Source organism: Podarcis pityusensis (assembly GCF_964106645.2).
Source record: "Podarcis pityusensis genome assembly, chromosome: Z".
Classification (NCBI taxonomy): Eukaryota; Metazoa; Chordata; class Lepidosauria; order Squamata; family Lacertidae; genus Podarcis; species Podarcis pityusensis.
The window spans coordinates 3,319,011-3,336,864 of NC_138044.1; the positions used below are offsets into that span (position 1 = coordinate 3,319,011).

At 45.3% G+C, this 17,854-nt stretch overlaps 1 protein-coding gene across 20 annotated transcripts in view; it reads left to right on the plus strand.

Annotated features, from left to right (window-relative positions):
- Nucleotides 1-17,854, plus strand: part of DNM1 (dynamin 1) — a 135,349-nt gene that overhangs the window by 41,735 nt on the left and 75,760 nt on the right. For 15 of the 20 annotated variants that reach the window (XR_013981703.1, XR_013981704.1, XR_013981705.1 and 12 more), the window contains exons 2-10: nt 2,960-3,033; nt 4,180-4,329; nt 5,081-5,284; nt 6,033-6,131; nt 7,789-7,949; nt 9,299-9,441; nt 10,973-11,108; nt 12,475-12,542; nt 14,539-14,677. Coding sequence is in view for 16 of the 20 variants with exons in the window: in XM_080990868.1 (XP_080846994.1) it covers nt 2,960-3,033; nt 4,180-4,329; nt 5,081-5,284; nt 6,033-6,131; nt 7,789-7,949; nt 9,299-9,441; nt 10,973-11,108; nt 12,475-12,542; nt 14,539-14,677 (1,174 nt within the window). In the remaining 4 variants the exon portion in view is untranslated. The remainder of the gene's footprint in view (nt 1-2,959; nt 3,034-4,179; nt 4,330-5,080; nt 5,285-6,032; nt 6,132-7,788; nt 7,950-9,298; nt 9,442-10,972; nt 11,109-12,474; nt 12,543-14,538; nt 14,678-17,854) is intronic. The other 5 variants (XM_080990874.1, XM_080990875.1, XM_080990879.1 and 2 more) reach the window with 1 other exon arrangement.

The window sequence follows — 17,854 nt, forward strand, 5'->3', positions numbered from 1 at the left end:
AAGTGCAGCTTACCTGCCTCCTCAAAAGATTGATTGAGGACCCACCTGGTATCCAAATTGGGGAGAAAGTTGAGATGTAGACGCATTACACACACACACACACACACACACACACACTAAACCTCTGCTACAGCACCATGTAGGACAGGAGTGGAGCATCTGTAGCCCTACAGAAGTTACTAGACTCCCAATTTTCACCAGCCCCAGTCAGCGTGGTCAGGGAGAAAGATGTGATTTGTCATCCAGCAACAGCAGCAGTAGGGCCACAGGTTCCCCACTCCAGCATCAATAGCAAAAACACCTGTGCGCCTTGTGCTGTTTAATCACTTGCCCCATTTTTGTGCAAGTAGAGTGGGAAACATGAGCTCAGAAAATCTACCCCTTTTAACACATGATAGACTATCTGCACAATTTCATAGATTTCATTGTTGTAGAGTTGGAAGGAAACTCTAGCTTCAGGAATCTCAGCTTGCAGTTGCTCATCCAGTTTGAAACCACACTGGACCCTGCTTAGCTTTGCAAATGTGTTAGTTGTTTTATTGTTGCACCACTAGGAGGTGCGGAATAGTGTAAAAATGGCTTGTTGCACTGCCGTTCAAGACATTTTCTGTCTTGTTGTGGCCTCTTTCTGGCCAGCTCCTTCTCTATGGGACATCTTTAGTGCTGGCTCGGGCCAAAAGGAATTGTAGTCCAAATCATCTAGAGGGCACCAGGTTGGAGAAGGCTGTGTTACGTTGTCCACACATGGAAGCACCCTGTGTGATCAGAACTCTGCAAAGAGAGGCATCAAGGAAATACAGAGCTGAGGCCAAAGATGGCTGATGCAACTCTAGTGGGACTTGCAAGTGTTAGAGAGAGGGCAGCACAACTCGCTTTGTGGTGTGTGCACTGCAGAGCTTTACGGAAGAGAGAGTCATTTTAGAATTACTCAGGCAGGGGGATACTTGTGGGTTGTGGCTGCTAAATCAACAATCCTAAGGAAAATTTGATGAACTCCCTTCCCATAAAATTCCTGGTGCACATTTTGCCACATTTGCCGCATTGTTTTTGCCACCATGTTCCCTGCTGCTCTCGATTTGAAAGTGCAAGCCTCTTTCTGAGCAGAGAGGAGGAATCCAAATGAGAAGCAAATGCTTGGCTGCAACTGATTTTGTTGCAGAGGGATTGTTTGCCCTCTGTGGGTTTCAGCAGTGTGCTAGAACTCAGCTGACAGGATCTCATTGATTCGTGGAACCAACTTAAGCGGCAGTTTGGTTGCTCTCACCCTGGGGGCCTTCAGAGCTGCGGCCATGGCTTTTCCACAATTAGCTAAAAGCATCATTAAAGCAGAGATTCCCTGTGAACACTTAACTATTGCATTGCTATGTTATCTGGCCATGTCTTCCCTGCATAGACCCTCCTAGGTTATGTTAAGTAAATCCTGTTTAGCAAAGATACTCTGCAGTGTTCATTAAAAGCTTATTCCTTGCAGCTTCATCCTAATTTATTTCTGATGGGTATGGGCTGATGAATGTGGGTGGAGTATTTGTTATTAATAATTTCAGAATTACCCCAGTGCCAGCTTTAGGCTGAAATCTCCTGCATTTTCTTCTCAAAAGTAAGTCCCATTGAGTTTAGTGGGAGTTGTTGCCAGATAAGTGTGTGTTTGCTGTGGCAATTTCTGATTTCTTCCCACTATTTTTTATTATAAATAGTGCAAAAGCTCTATTTCACTGTTAAGTATTTAATAGATAGAAATAATAATCCTATTTATTTATTTATTTATTGCATTTTATCGCTTCTCTTCAAGGAGCTCATTCTTCTCCTCCATCTCATTTAATCTCTACAACAACCCTGCGAGGCAAGTTAGGGTAAGAGAAGGCACTGGGCCAAGGTTACACCCAGTGAGCTTCAGGGCCAAGTGGGGTTTGAACCCTGGTCTCCCAGGCCAGCGCTCTAGCCACTGTACCACACTGGCTCTACTGTATCACACCGAAACCAGTAATTAAGGGATTTGTGTGCCTTTGCTGTTGTGTCTCTGGACTGAAGTATTACTGTATTTTACACTGCCATCTGCCATTATGGGGCAACATCTTGTACCTGATCCCATGTTAGCCCTGCTGTCAATGGAAAATTATATAAATCAAAATGTTAAGCATAAAGAGTTGGCCTTCCTTCTTATGACAGCAGGGGCTCCCCCTCCCACCACAGAGTTTTGGACCCAATCCGTGTGGAACTTAGGGAGCACTTCCAGAGCGCTTGGCTCACCACCTGTGACTCGGTAGGGTCTCAGTTTATATCCTTTATTAACAATAGGAGAGCCTCTTCCACCTCAGTCGCAGGAGCCACTATGGAGACATTATCTTAACACTTCAGATTGAAGCATAACCTGAAACGTAAAAGATTTTCCAAGTTTGTTTTGATGCCATGTGGGTGACTACATATAAAACTTAACAGCTGGACATGCATTTCTCTATGCAAATCTGAGTCGAACCCCCTAAAGTTGTCCTCCCTCCATTAAGGCTGATGCAATAATGTTGTAATCTTTGAACAAAGCATGCATCATACCAAAGAAAAGGGGAAGGGGAAGCACATTCCACTTGTTTGGTTATGCAGAACCCAGAGACTGCAGCAGTGGCATAACATAGGTTGCCAGTGCCCGGGACCACGCGTCCGCATCACCCAGGAGATCCTAGCCACAGAGATGATAAAAGAAGAGTCACTCTGTTGTCTGGAGAGGTCACTTCCTGGTTAGCATGGAGAAGCTGTTTTTAATGGACCCCAGTGACGGAAGTGTGCAGCTGTATTGTGGCAGCACCAGGAGTTGAAATTTTGCACTGCTAACAATTTTGTGCCCAAGGCAACCATCCTTGTAGCGTCCCCCCCCCCCCGTTACACCACTGGACTGCAGTGATCCAATGATGCAGTCTGTTTTTGGGAAGCTGCCCTTCATCAGAACTCTTCTCCTTTTGCTTTTCAGGGACTTCTTGCCCCGTGGATCTGGCATTGTCACCAGGCGTCCCTTGGTCCTGCAACTGGTCAACTCCCCCACAGGTACACCCACCCCTCTCTCTCCTCTTTTGTTTCAGTATTCTATTTTTGTTTCGAAAAATTTATATGCTACTTGTAGAAAACCTCAGAGTGGTGTAAATGCAAAGTTGTCTCCCAAAGTTCCCCCTCAGTGGGATCCCATAGTTAATTCTCCCCTAGTCTCCTTGCTGGCCCAAATAGGACTAATTTAGCCAGCTAGCCCTGGTGATCATCTAATGTTTATTGGATGGATTTTCCCCCTAAATAGATTTTTGAATTCTGAATTTATTGTTATTCATGTTTTATACTGTATTTTATGCTGTTTTTTGTTGCATCAATTAAGTGTTTTAAATTTGTTGTTAGCCGCCCTGAGCCCAGTTTTCTGAACTGGGAAGGGCGGGGTATAAATAAAAATTTATTATTACTATTATTATAAAGTTCCACATAATTCTTTCTGTTCTTCATACCGATAGGGAAAACTCAACACTTCTTTTCTGTTGTTGTTCCCGTGCACAGTGTTCATATATGCAAGATGTAATTTCAGGGGGGAAAAGGAATGCATCACAAAAAAAGATAATAAAGAAAGATTGAGATTTGCATTGAATTGCATATCTCTATTTATAAGATGCATCTTTTGTAATAATGACGATAATTGAAATAGAAATGCATCTCACCCTTGTACTGCACTTAGGCAGGAATAATAAGATGCACAAATATAAGATGGAGGACACCTGGCTTGCCAGAAGTACATATGAAAAGGATCTAGGAGGTCTTAGTAGACCACAAGCTTAACATGAGTCAACATTGTGATGCAGCAGCAAAAAAAAAAGCTAATGCTATTCTTGGCTGCATCAAGTGTCCAAATCATGGAAAGTAATAGCACCATTCTATTCTGCCTTGGACTGCTGGAGTCCAGTGTCCAGTTTGGGCTCCACAATTTAAGAAGGAGCTTGACAAGGTGGAACCATGTGCAGAGTGAGGTGACCAAGATGATAAATGGTCTTACTTGTCAGCTAGAAACTTCCAGCTTGCACCAGCATATATCACACAGAGAAGTTTCCAGAACTTTCTTGAATTAATTAGAATAGGAAAGATCTCTGCACTTTAAACCAATACTTTCTGTACCAGAAATGCAAACCTGACCTTTCCTCCCACCCACCCCTTTCCTAGAATATGGTGAGTTCCTACACTGCAAAGGAAAGAAGTTCACTGACTTTGATGAGATACGTCAGGAGATCGAGGCTGAGACTGACAGGATAACTGGCTCAAACAAGGGCATCTCTCCTGTTCCAATCAATCTGCGAGTCTACTCTCCCCATGGTAAGTCTCCTCTTTGTGCCAAGTGTGGATGGTGGAAGCCTCAGACTCCATCTTGTATGAAGCAGCTACCGGGGCTCATGATGCTCTTGCATCATCCCCCCCCCCAAAAAATATAGTCCGTCCCCCCACAAGGTCTGAGGGACAGTGGACTGGCCCCCTGCTGAAAAAATTCACTGACCCCTGCACTAAGGCCATGCTGGCTGTGGGTGGCTGATGGGAACTGTGAAACATCTGGAGGGCAGCAGGTTAGGGAAGGCTGACTTATATCAACCTGCGTCCCAGAGACATCTGGTTGGATCTGTGTTTGAAAGTAAAGCAGTGGAACAGATGGATACAGTGGTACCAACTTGAATAAATTATTGGAGAGGTCAGGTAAGCCCCACACTGCATAATTAACCCCACATGGGGTGCATACAACCCATACAATCCCCATCAACTTTGGGGGGCCTGGCCCCCTCAAATATTTTATTGGGAGGGCTGAAGGGACCTTGGAATTGGCTCCTATGGATGGACATTTGGTTTTGAACATTGTGAAACAGCATTCTAGACCGTGAGTGAGGAATCTGTGGCCCTGTTTCTGGACTAAATTCCCATCATCCCTGGCAGTTGTCATCCCATCTGGAGAACACCACATTGACTACCTCTTCTCTAGGCAGTAGAATACTTTCCCCACTTCTTACGTTCCTATGAGACATCCAATAACAAAGTAACATCACCCAGCCTGGGCATCTCTTTCTCTTCCTTTATCTAGTCCTGAGTCTGACCCTGGTGGATCTTCCCGGGATGACTAAGGTTCCAGTTGGAGACCAGCCTGCTGACATTGAGTTCCAGATCCGTGAAATGCTAATGCAGTTTGTCACCAAAGAGAACTGCCTCATCCTTGCAGTGTCCCCAGCAAATTCAGACCTGGCCAACTCTGATGCTCTCAAGATTGCTAAAGAAGTCGACCCTCAAGGTAAACTCAGCTCTTGTGTTTATATTTTTCTCATAGTTTGTCCCTTTCCTACCCCAATGGTCTCCTTTTCTTCCCTTGACCACTGGCTATTGCAAATATCACCAAAAAAGGTTCACTCCAAGCAGCACAAAGTTCCAGGGGTGCCATTTTTTACATTTGTATTTTCCTTGTAATGAGAGTGAGTGCTGGAGACTTAGAATGTTTTTGTAATAACAGTTTATTTAAAGATAAAGGACCCCTGACAGTTAAGTCCAGTTTATTTACAAATATACAGGTAGATCATGTTGTAAGCAAGCAGAATGCTAAAGCAGGTGGCACCATTGCTAATCCTGTATGAGATCCCAAACAACAGCACTAAGAACTCCTACAGCTTCACCTTCCTCCCCCAATCTGCATCCTGTTTATCTAGCTCCAGATAAGCTCCCAGATCTTTGTAGCAACGCCATCATAAATGTGCTGGTCATTAAGATGCCACAAGGTCTTTCATTGTTTTTGCTTCAACAGGCTAATATGACTACCCTTCTGGAAACAGGTGTATGCTTATTCTACTCCTCTCTTCCCCACAAGCAATGAGGTATCCCATTGAGAACTCATTCCGTATATATATGGATATCGGTTTTTTCTCACTAACCATGAATCCAGGTCTCCTCTTGGTCTTCATATGTGGGAAATGTCCAGGATATGTACTGGAATGAAATAGGTCAATGTACTACCCCATAACTCTCATTGTTTGCTTATTATCTAACAGGCCAGCGTACCATTGGAGTTATCACCAAATTGGACCTGATGGATGAAGGAACTGATGCTCGTGATGTCCTAGAGAACAAGCTGCTTCCACTACGGAGAGGCAAGGACTTTTGTGTTTTCCTCTCTTTTCGCTTTCATTCTCCTCCTAATATCAGGGCCTACTTCAGCTCCTAGTCCTTCTTTGCATTCTGACAATTTATGTCTCTTGCCAACATTGGCCTTACTCTTTCAAAAGAAGGAGAAAGGAAATGTTTTCCCAGGCTCAAGATGAACCACCAGGTCTGGGTGAAAATACATTGGGAATTCTAAATGGGTTAAACTTTTCACACTCCAGAGTAGGGGTAGCCAATGTAGTGCCCTCCAGCTGTTTCCTACTACAACTCCTGCCAACCTCAGTCAACATGGCCAGTGGTCAGGGGTAATGAGAGCTGCAGTTGAATAACATCTAGAGGACACCATGTTGGCCGACGCTACTCCTGGACTTCAACAATTGACTTTGGATTTCTAATTGATTGTTGGAGGTGACCTTTTAACGATTTGGAGCTGGGATAACTTAAAGACCATCTCTTCGTTTCTGAAGCCACCCATATGCTTTGATCTTCAGCGGGTTTCTACAAGTCCCTTCCACTACGTCTTACTTTTGTGACATAGTCTAGTGGTTCCCAAACTTTTCTGAGTCGTGAAGCACTTTTCCGGAGAGAAATTCGTCATGGAGCAATATCATTGCCCTTAAGCCAAAGGCTTGATGTGCATTTTTTACTTTTTTTTACCTAACTCTATTTTTTATGTTTTTGGTTGTTATTTATCATATAGCAACAATACAAAATATTTTTCAAATTCTAAATAGCTTAAATTTTGATCTAAACTTATTTTTTCTCATTGAAAAATGGATCTTCGACTACATGGCCTAAGGGCGACAATATTTTCACCTAGCACCTACATAGGTACTAAACCAAATGACAGCTGTATTGACAATGGAAGGTATTTTTAAGCATTTGGGCATGTTAAACATAAAGTTTTATATCATTCAAAGTGTTGTTTTCTCCACTAAACTACATAAATGAAAATCAACAACAGGAAAAATAAAGTAAGACAAAACATTTGAGAATGAATTCAAAGCAGACATTGTAAATCCACAATATGTTACCCACATAGAGATGGTATTTAAAACCGTTTTTACAGTTGCAAAACCAAAAATGTCACTTGGCATTGAAAAAGAACAATAAAACATAGCTCAGGAACTTAGATTCTAATGAGAGAGATGGGACTGTTTTGATTTGCACAATGTGGCTATAGCTGGTTGAATTTAGGACAGCTGCAATGGAATATCTGGCTCTGCATTGGTGCGGAATCTGTATTTTGTTTTAGTAGCCACATAGGCACAGAACCCTGATTCACATAGTGACTTCTTAGTTGCAAAAAAATTTTTTATTGCAGAATCTCTTGTCAAATAAATCAAGCACTCATACAACTGTGATACTAGACAGGCTGGCTTTTCCAAGTATGAGTTTGCAACCCAAAAGTTTTCCTTATTTTTTTTCATAAAGAATTCAGAAAGGCTAGATGGGCAATTGGCCTGATCCTGCAGGCTCTTCTTATGTTTTTATAAGCTGTAGTCCAGCAACATCTGGAGGGCCACAGATTCCCCAAACTTGTTACTGAACACAGTTCAGTTCCTCGTTGCATCCAGATCCTTGTCATGTAGCTTGTGTCTATCACTCTTTGATACCTGCACTTTCGGATCTGTTCTTTCCTAGGCTACATTGGTGTGGTCAACAGAAGCCAGAAGGATATTGATGGAAAGAAGGATATTCAGGCTGCGTTGGCTGCAGAGAGGAAGTTCTTTCTCACCCACCCAGCGTACAGGCACATGGCCGATCGTATGGGCACACCCTACCTGCAGAAAGTACTGAACCAGGTAAAGGCTGATGCACACAGGGCTGACTTGGCTCGGACTTCTGCCTGGGGTACCACCGAAAGAATAATACAAAACACATTGAGATTGTGCAGGGATCAGAGGGCTGGAAAGCAGCCAGCTCAGCTCCCCGCTCTGCACGATGCACAATTCAGAATTCAGCTACAGTCATACCTCGGATTAAATATGCTTCAGGTTGAGCGTTTTCAGGTTACGTTCCGTGGCGACCCAGAAGTAAAGGAACGCGTTACTTCCGGGTTTTGCCGCTCGCACATGTGCAGACGCCCAAAATGACGTCACATGCACACGTAGACCACTAGGATGGTTGCCTCGATGTTTGGCTGGAATTTGGTTCCCTGCATTTCCCACCCACTGGCTCTAGTCCCTCCCTCTAAAGCAACAGAGAACAAGTCTCCTTGGCAGACCTTCAGAGACTTAAAAACTGCTTTTGTGTTTCTGCTTCTATGAGGAACAGTTTAGAGAGCTGCAAATGTTAAGCCGGAAAAACAAAATGCGAAGTAGATGATTCTTTATCAATTCTAGTCACACTCTTCTGGATAAATCCATTAGATTAATTGAGTAAAACATCCCTAGTAGATGAAAAATGTGCCCCTAACTAATAAGGCAGCAGATATTATTATTATCATTATTATTATGAAAAGCAGTTGTTTGTAAAATCTACAGGTGGCAAGAACCACCTTCAAACAGGCATTCTGTCTTCTCTTGCACACAGGAGAATTTTTCCCCCTAAGACAGCCTTCACCAACCTGGTCCCCTCTAAATGGCTGGAGCAATAGTACTAAACATCTGGAGGGCACCAGGTTGACAAAGTCTGTTCTGAGATGATGCCAACTGACAGACATGTGCAGCATTAAAAATATGCTGCCTTGTACAATGTTGTATGCTGACCATCAAACAATGATGACAAAAGAGTACAATTAATTTTTGTCTTCATAGACTTGGTTCATACTTAATGGCTAAACAGAAGTTTGGCTACTATGACTTTACCAAGCTCATGTACTCTTCCTCCCTCATGTGATCTAGTTCCCTCTCTTATTTCCTAACCTGTGCAAACAACAGTTTACCTAACCAAGAATAGGAAAAGCATGATTTGAAGTAGGTTTCAAATTCTGGCAAGCTTTGGTTTGTGCAAACCCACAGTTTGACTGATCAAGGCATAAAAACAAACTATCAAGGCATGAGAACAAAACCCAAGAAGCAGGGAGGGGAGACGAAAGCATATCCAATCCTGAAGCATCATCCTGAAGTACAAAGCTTGCTTTTGCCTATGCGTCAACCAGCCTAATGGGATTTTAGCTCATTTTTGTCAATGGTCTCCTTTCCTTGTGCAGCAACTGACCAATCATATCCGAGACACATTGCCAGGCCTGCGAAACAAACTCCAGAGCCAGCTTCTCTCCATTGAGAAAGAAGTGGAAGAATACAAGAACTTCCGCCCTGATGACCCTGCCCGCAAGACCAAAGCTCTGCTTCAGTGAGTGACCTGTTAATTAAGAGTACTTAAATTATGGTTACCAGATTTTTTTCAATGAATCCAAGGACACTTCCTATCCCCTTTTTTTGAAGCTGAGTAGCAACAGGGAGTCAGTAGTGGGGATGGTGAGGCCAAAGACCCTGGGCCCAAGCACACAGGTGTATTATATAAAGGTGCAAAGCCTTTCTTTCGCACCCTGTGAAACATAAATGTGCAGAGTTTTTTTTTAAAAACTGGGCAATGGCCGTCCGCCCGCAACTCCCAAGCCTCCCCTGATCAGTCAAAACAAAGGGGGAAGGGGGCCGGAGATCTGTACCACCAGACATCCCTGGTTCCCCTTTGGCAGTGGTGTCAGCAGCAGCACTCAGCAGCCTGGTGCCAGCCTGGTAGCACAGTTGGCTCTGGCAGTTGGCTTTGGCTGGCTTCAGGAGCTGTTCGCTGCCGTGCCGTCTCCGTATGATGGATTGCGCACATGACACATCATATGGGGACTTCCGGAGAGGAAAAATGGCGGGCGCCACAGCAGCAAGCAGCTCCTGAAGCCAGCCAGAGTCAACTGCGCTACCAGGCTGGCTCTGGGCTGCTGAGGCTGCCGCTGCCACGTTTCCCGGGAGCAGATTTGCAGATCTGGGGACATTTCGGGGACGGAATTTGTCTGGGGACAGATTTCAAATCTGGGGATTGTCCCCGGGAATCGGGGATGTCTGGTAACCCAAACTTAGATTGCTCTTGGGGCCCAGTATCACCACAATGGAAGAGTCTGCTGCTTGGGGGATTTCTGACATGCTTGGCTCAATGCCCTCTTTGACATGCCAAGCGCCACCACCTCTGATGCGTCCTCCCCTGTCCTTCCCACTGAGTTTTTCACCAGAGATAACCGTGCCCTGCTGGTTCTTTCCCACCCCGTTTCCTTCATGTCCACTATATCAATTCTGTCTTCTAAGGCCATCTTGGCTTGGAGGCTTCTAGCAGTAGCAAGCAAACACTTGAAGCCAAGGCATTGGAGTTCCTGGCTTACACCATCCTACCTAGCAACCTAAATTTGGTTCCTGGGACCTCATAAGTACATTTATCTTATTGATTTATTATATTTATATCCCACCTGTTTCTACAGGGAGCTCAAGGTGGCATACACAGTTCTCCCTCCTCATTTAATCCTCACAACAACCCTGTGAAATTAGGCTAGGAAATGGCGACTGGCCCAGCGTCACCCAGTGAGCTTCCTGGCTGAGTGGGGATTCGAACTCCAGTCTCCCAGGTCCTGGTCCAGCACTCTAAAATCACTACTCCACACTGGCTTCTGAGCCCTCGCCAGTGCTGTCTGCTAGGCTCTCTATCCATTCTTAAGCTTGTGTCATATATGTTGTAGCAAATGATTTAGACCTTTTTTTTGGAGTGTGCAATAGAAAGGGCCAATCACAGCCAGCTCACAAGCTGACGGTAAAACATGTGATGGCTTCAGTGAACTTTAATTGGATGGGTGTTCTACATTTATGAAATCTCTTCCTCCCTTCTTTAATTCCCTGCATAGAATGGTCCAGCAGTTTGCTGTCGACTTCGAGAAGCGCATTGAAGGCTCTGGCGATCAGATCGATACCTATGAGCTGTCTGGAGGTGCCAGGATCAACCGCATCTTCCACGAGAGATTCCCCTTTGAGTTGGTGAAGGTAAAACGGATCCCTCATTAGCATTTGCCTAGGCCAGCCTTCTGCAATCCAGTTCCCTGCAGATATTTTGGCCTACAACTTCCACCAGCCCCAGCCAGCCCTGCTGTGTCCTGCTGGGTTGTTGAACAGCTGTGCCGACTGGAATGAAGTCTGAGGCGGCTGGCATAAGGCTTGCGCTGGCGTTTCCTTTTTTTCTCCCTGTACTCTTTCTTCTTCTTCTTCTCAACTGGTCTCCTTCAGGGTAACATGCTGCTTTCTTCATTTTCATTTCCTTCCATTTTCCTTCTTTTTGCTAATCATAGAATCATAGAACTGTACAGTAGGAAGGGACCCTGAGATCTTCTAGTCCAACCCCCTCAGTGCAGGAATTGCAGCTAAAGCATCCCTGACAGACAGCTATCCTCTGTTTAAAAACCTTCCGCAAAGAGTCCACCGTCTTCTGAGGGAGCCTGTTTCACTGTCAAATGGCTCTTGCCCCCATAAAGTTTCGTCAGAATCTCCTCCCTCCTCATTTGAATCCATTGGTTTGGATCCCATCCCCTGGAGCAGCTGGGGTGGTGCTCCCTGTCTTCTTTCTGTGAGGCCCTGAAAACCTATAAGAACAGGGGTGTAAGTTTCAGTTTCCTGAGGGACAACCTTTTTGAGAGAACTGTTGTAGAGCTGAGGTGAATAACAAGAGGCCATTTGCCCTTGAGCTTATTTATTATTTACTTAATTTATTGCATGTATATTGAAATACTTTATTGTCACTTGTCCAGCTTGTATACAGTGAGATTACACGAGCATCCCCCACTCAGCTCTCTTAGTCTTAATTCCCCTCATTTACTGACACACACCCACCAAACCCGAAAGTCAGTTGCCCTGTTGTTATCTTTTCATTCAGCAGCCTAACAGCCCACGGATAGAAGCTGTTCTTTACCCTGTTGGTGCGACTAATCATACTTCTGTATCTTCTGCCTGAGGGCAGGAGATCAAGAAAGTGCCGGCCAGGGTGTGAATTATCCCTGAGAATTTTCCTCACTCTCCTGAGGCAACGGTATATCCCACCTTCTTAATTTATTGCATTTATATCCTGAGGAGCTCAGGCTGCCATACATAGTTCTCCTCTTCCCCATTTTATCCTCACAACAACCCTGTGAGGTGGGTTCAGGCTGAGAGTAAGTGACTGGCCCAAGGTCACCCACTGAGTTTCATGACCAAGTAGGGATTTGAACCCTGGCCTCCCAGATCCTCGCCTGTCATTCTGCAGTAATAGCAGCTTCCTGATCAAGTACAAGGGAAGCCCCTCATAGAGCACATTGAGGTAGTCCAGACTTGTAGCAACATGCTGCAATGGCTGTGCTGATGGCTTTTTCTCCCCATGCAGATGGAATTTGATGAGAAGGAGCTGCGAAGAGAGATCAGCTACGCCATCAAGAACATCCATGGAATCAGGCATGTATCAATGCAATGGAGGCAGGCTGCCTCTGCGCCGTTTCTTTGACAGTATTTCTAGAACTTCCAGGGCTGGGTCCTGAAGACATCAGAGGTATGGTAGGTTGGCAGACGGGCAGAAGTGCCTGCCGAGGTGGTCGGCTTTGAAACCTGTGGGTAGGTTCCACTATTGATTCCCGCTGGCTTGCTTCCGGTTTCCCTGAGCCAGGAGCATGTAAAATAAAGCTGCCTTTCCATTCACTGTGGAAGGGGAAGTGATGTCATCTGCAAGAATAAGTACCCCAGGAAGTAATCCCACCCTGGCTACTGTTTCATGTTGCTTTTCCCCCTCGAATATCTACAACGGCTCAGTTTTCCATTCTGGTGGTGAGGCCACTTCTGTCTGCAACCTGCACTGGTGTAAAACAGGCCTGTCATACTTGCAGGACCCATTTAGACCGCCTCCCCCACCTGATGCCTTCCAGATGTTTCTTCAGCCTTGGCTCATGTGGTCACTGGTTGGCATTATGAGGGCTGTAGACCAAAACATCTGGATAGCACCAGCTTCAGGCGTATGGCTTTGATGTTGCACCAAGCCCAGGGGCTGGCTGTAGTTTGGCCTGATTAAGACAGGGAGGAGGTTCTTAGCATGCCAGCTGGGACAGAGCAGCCCTGAGGTGCATTTTGCTCCTCTCACTTCCCATGAGATCTCAGCACTTTTAAGTTTTCCACGATGAGCAACTCATGATGGGGTGTGCATCCTGCCTAAGGGCCACATCGTAAAGGTTGAGTCGGGATACACATTTGTTGCTGCTTCTGTATGCAGTGATAATCAGCCTCAAAGTTCTCTTGGCTCTGTTCTCATCTGATGCTCTGCTCCCTCTGCCCTCACTGCAAGTGTGTCATTAGAAAAGATATGCAATCTAAGGGACTAACTAGGTGTGGTGGTGGTGGCAGAACTGCTCCCGCTACTTGAGCCTCTTCTCTTCCTTGCAATGACAAGGGCAGCCTTCACCAACCTGGTGCCCTGGGAAAATTTAGTACTACAAGTCCCATCATCCCCAGCCAGCACAGCAATAGAACCCCATAAAGTAGCACATGCCAAGCTACAAAGGAACAAATTGAAAACAGTAATGAAAAATGTAAAAGTGGGGAACCAGTGGCCCTGTACATCTTGTAGGACTACAGTTCCCATCATCCCTGGCCATTGGCCAAGCTGGTCAAGACTGGTGGGAATTGGAGTCCAACAAGGTTTTGTGCAGGCAAGGGAGCCAAATGCATCCCCCTAAGCCTCTTCATCTAGCCCCTGCCAGGCCCTGCTCTGGGCCCTCCTCAAAGGCTTTTGATTGGTTTGAATGTGTTGTTGAACTGAGAGAATGCCTCTCACTTGCTTAGATGGTGGATGGATTGGTAGTGTGTGTGTTTGTGTAGAAACACCTGACTTTTGCATGGCTGGGATGTAAAGTACGGTACAAAGGTAAAAGTCATTTCCATTGCTCAGCCTCTGGCCCCATCCACTGCAGCATGCAGCCATGGGAAGGTTGCCTATATGAGTGTGTGAGACAAAGGTTCCTCACCCCTGATTTGCAGGGCCAAAGGTTCCCCACTCCTGCTGCAAGCAATGCTCAGAGAACAGTGCAGCAGGGCAGAAGAAGGGTCAGCTTGGGAGGCCCAAAGCCTGCTGGGACAGGAAGGCCATCTCCTCTCCATCTAAGCCAGAGGTTGGCCCATCACTTCAGTTCCCTACATCCCTGACTACATCACCTGGAGCTGATGGTAGCTGGGAGAGCCACAGTGTCCTTCACCCCTGGCCTTGTCCATGTGGGGAAGTGGGTTGTGTAGCCCTCAGAGAGCTCTTCTCTTCCTTCCTGATTTTTCAAGTCTCACCCAGCACACCCAAAGCTGCTTCTCTGTGATATGAGCGACTGCTCTGAAGTTGATCTGTAATGCTGTGTCACTCCTCTTGCCCTGTCTTCCTCCCACTTTGTCTTGTCCCCTTCCCCACCGGGGTGTTTAGAACCGGTCTCTTCACGCCCGACATGGCCTTTGAGACCATTGTGAAAAAGCAGGTGAAGAAGATTAAAGAGCCTTGCCTGAAATGCGTGGATATGGTGATTTCGGAGTTAATCAATACCGTTAGACAGTGCACCAAGAAGGTAACCCCGAAAGGGAGCATGGAGTCCCAACATGCTCTTGCCCACATCCCCTCTGGCTGAAGCACAGCATTTGTGATCTGGGTGACAACCCTGCCTGGCAGTGACGTTTTGTTGTATTTTCTAACTACCGTCCTTAACAGCATGACTAGAACTGAGCGAATCCAGGCTGGAGTTCCCTAGCCAATCAGAAAGAGATGGGGAAGCTTAAGGGGTGTGGCTAGCTTTCCTTCCGCCAAACAAAGCGCAGCCATTTCTTCATGAGCTCTAGAATTCTGGGTCCCACTACAACTTATTGCACCATGAGGAACAAATGCATTCAGCTGGCCCTCAAACAGGAGGAAAATTTTATACTTAAAAAAAGAGAACAGGCTGCAGCCTTGTCCGCACCTCCCGCAGCTTCACCAGAATCCTACCTGATTTCTCCATTTGCTTCTGATTTCTCCATTAGAGCTTCCTTTGGAGATTTCAGGTCTTCAGAATGGGATATAGATAGGAAACAATGCTTAGGGTGGAAACAGATTTAGCATTCCCAGAGGGATTACAGCTGGCTTGGCTTCACAACATCTCTTAGAGACATGCACACCAGTGACTGGAACACCTAGTGCCTTCAAACATCAGACTTTTTTTCTTTTTTAGAGTAGCACATAATATTTTTCTAACAGTCCACCATTAACAAATGTCTTTATATCTCGGGATTTCAATTTCTGAGGGCTCCATAGCCACATGGGTCTGTTCTAAAACCTCTGAAGCTTGGTACATTTTCTGATTGGCTTGGTTTGTGTCCTGTCCTGGAAGAGCAGCAACTGGCTGAAGAGAACTAAACTAAAAACATCTCTCCTCTCTTGATTGCCCACCACTCTCTCCTCAGTCTTTTGGAATAAGTTGCCTTGGAAGTTTCCATCTTTCATTCGGTTAAGCTATGATTGGCTGTCACGGGAGAGGTACCATAACCTCACCCCATTTTATTCCAAATGACTGTAGGTGCAGAGAAATACAGGAGAGACAGGTGTTCCTTCTCTTAGTCATTCTCTGCTCCTTTCAGGCAGACACCCAGGTACTGGAATTTATTTATTTTTAAAAGGCCTTTGACTCTCTAGAGTGTGAGCGCTTGGAACCCTTGGCATGTTGGACGAACTGGTGGCCATTTGGGAACAGGTAACTGGGCAGGGTGAAAGATGGAGTATTCTAGAATGTTATTTGTGGCAAAGACTGAGTCCAGGCAAAAGAGGAGATGCCTGGTGCTTTGGCAAGAGGCCACAATGACCGGTTGTCATCATTCTTGGGCTCAGATTGGGAGCAAACAAAAGTGAGCACATCTGTCATAGGTTCCTTGAAGTTCTAGAATGCTGGGAGGACTTTTGTTTTTTTATCCTGCTCTCCTTATGGGGGTGTTGGGGGGTCTGTGGCTGTGGGGAGCACCCAGAAATCTTGCCATTAGTGCCTGATTAAACACAAGCCGGTAGGCTGCCAAGTATGCAGTGTCATCTGAATAACTGGATTGGAAGGGCCAATTTTTCATGCCCCTGCCCACTCCACTTGTACCTTCTCTGTTAATTTTCCCATTGGTTAATCACCATTCCCTGCTTTTCTACAAATCTCCTTTTCTGTTTGTTTGTGCTATTCACATTCTTTCCTCTTTATCTTATTTCTCTCGCCCTCCCCCAACAAGAGCAAATCTGTATCTGTAGTGAAACCCTTTCTAAAACGGTCATGAAGAACAGTTTCCTTCTTTCTAGTGAGGACTGGGTATCCAGAGGTGTGAGGGTCCTTTGGCCCTCCAAGTGTTGCTGAAATACAATTCCCACCATCCCTAGTCATTGGTCATGCTTGATTGGGCTGATGGGAATTGTAGTCAAATAATATCTGGAGGGCTGAAGGTTCCCCACAATTGTTCTAAGCAATTAGGAAACAGGTAAGAATGGAAAAGTTGGAAAGAATGCAGACAGATAGAGATTGTTATCACTGGTTCCTACAGAACCAACACTTGCAGTTTGAATTCGCCTGTGACTGAGGCCCTTGGCGCTGTGTGTGTGTGAGAGAGAGAGAGAGAGAGAATATGAGAGAGAGAGAGGAAAGAGCGTTGTTTAGCCAAGTAATACCCTGTACAAGTGGAAACTGTACCAAAATGGTGCAGCATAAGGTGCTGTTGTTCAGGGAGCCAGCCAGTCATTCCCTTTTCCATTTCATTCCTCCTCACCTGTCAGAACTGTCATCCTAACTGCAGCTGGGAAAAAACACTTCTAGCCACTCAGGTTATTCGGGCCTCTAGGACAATGTTGGTCCCAGAAACATTCTTCAGCTGTGTACCTGCTCCTTCAGGGGCAGTTCTGTGCAGGGCAGGCAGTTGACCAACTTAGAATAATAGAATCATAGATTTGTAGCATTGGAAGGGACCCTAAGGGTTTTCTAGTCTGATTCCTTGCAATGCAGGAATCACAACTAAAGGTTTCCTGGCAGGTGACCATCCAACTTCTTCTTAAAAGCCTCCAGTAAAGGAGAGTCCACCTTCTTCTTTGGTTTAGTCGGAACCTCATTTCTTGTTTTTTAAATTCACTGGTTCGGGTCCTATCCTATGGAGCAGGAGAAAACAAGCTTGCTTCATCTTTCATGTGGAAGCGCTTAGGGTATTTGAAGATGACTATCATATCATCTCTCATCTAAGCAATACATACCCAGCTCCCCAAACTGTTCCTCATAAGGTTGAGTTCCCAGACCTTTTATCATCTTGGTCACCGGCCTCTACGCATGTTATCTATAAACAGAAAGTAGCACATACAAATGTACATTGGGGTGTTTTTTGAGGGGAGGGAACTGTGCTTAATTGGCCACTGGTAGGTTTTGCAGATGCAGTCAGGAATTCAAGATTGTACAGTAGTACAATAACCAACGAAAAGGATATCACTACAACATAACGCTAGCAAGTCATCAAATAGCAATTCATTTGAAATATATCAAAAGTAAGCATGAGGTAAGACAATTAACAGTATATTCTAAAGTGAGGCCAAAGCTGGTGGCATTAGCACCTGACAACATGCCTTGTCTCCTCACACCAATATTTTTATACTCAGACTCAAAAGGTAAGAAACACCCTGGTAGCTGTTTGGCAGCTGTTCCCTTATGAAAGCACACAGAGAGGGGGAAAGAATTGTCACCTGATTTACGCAAGCTGCGGAATCC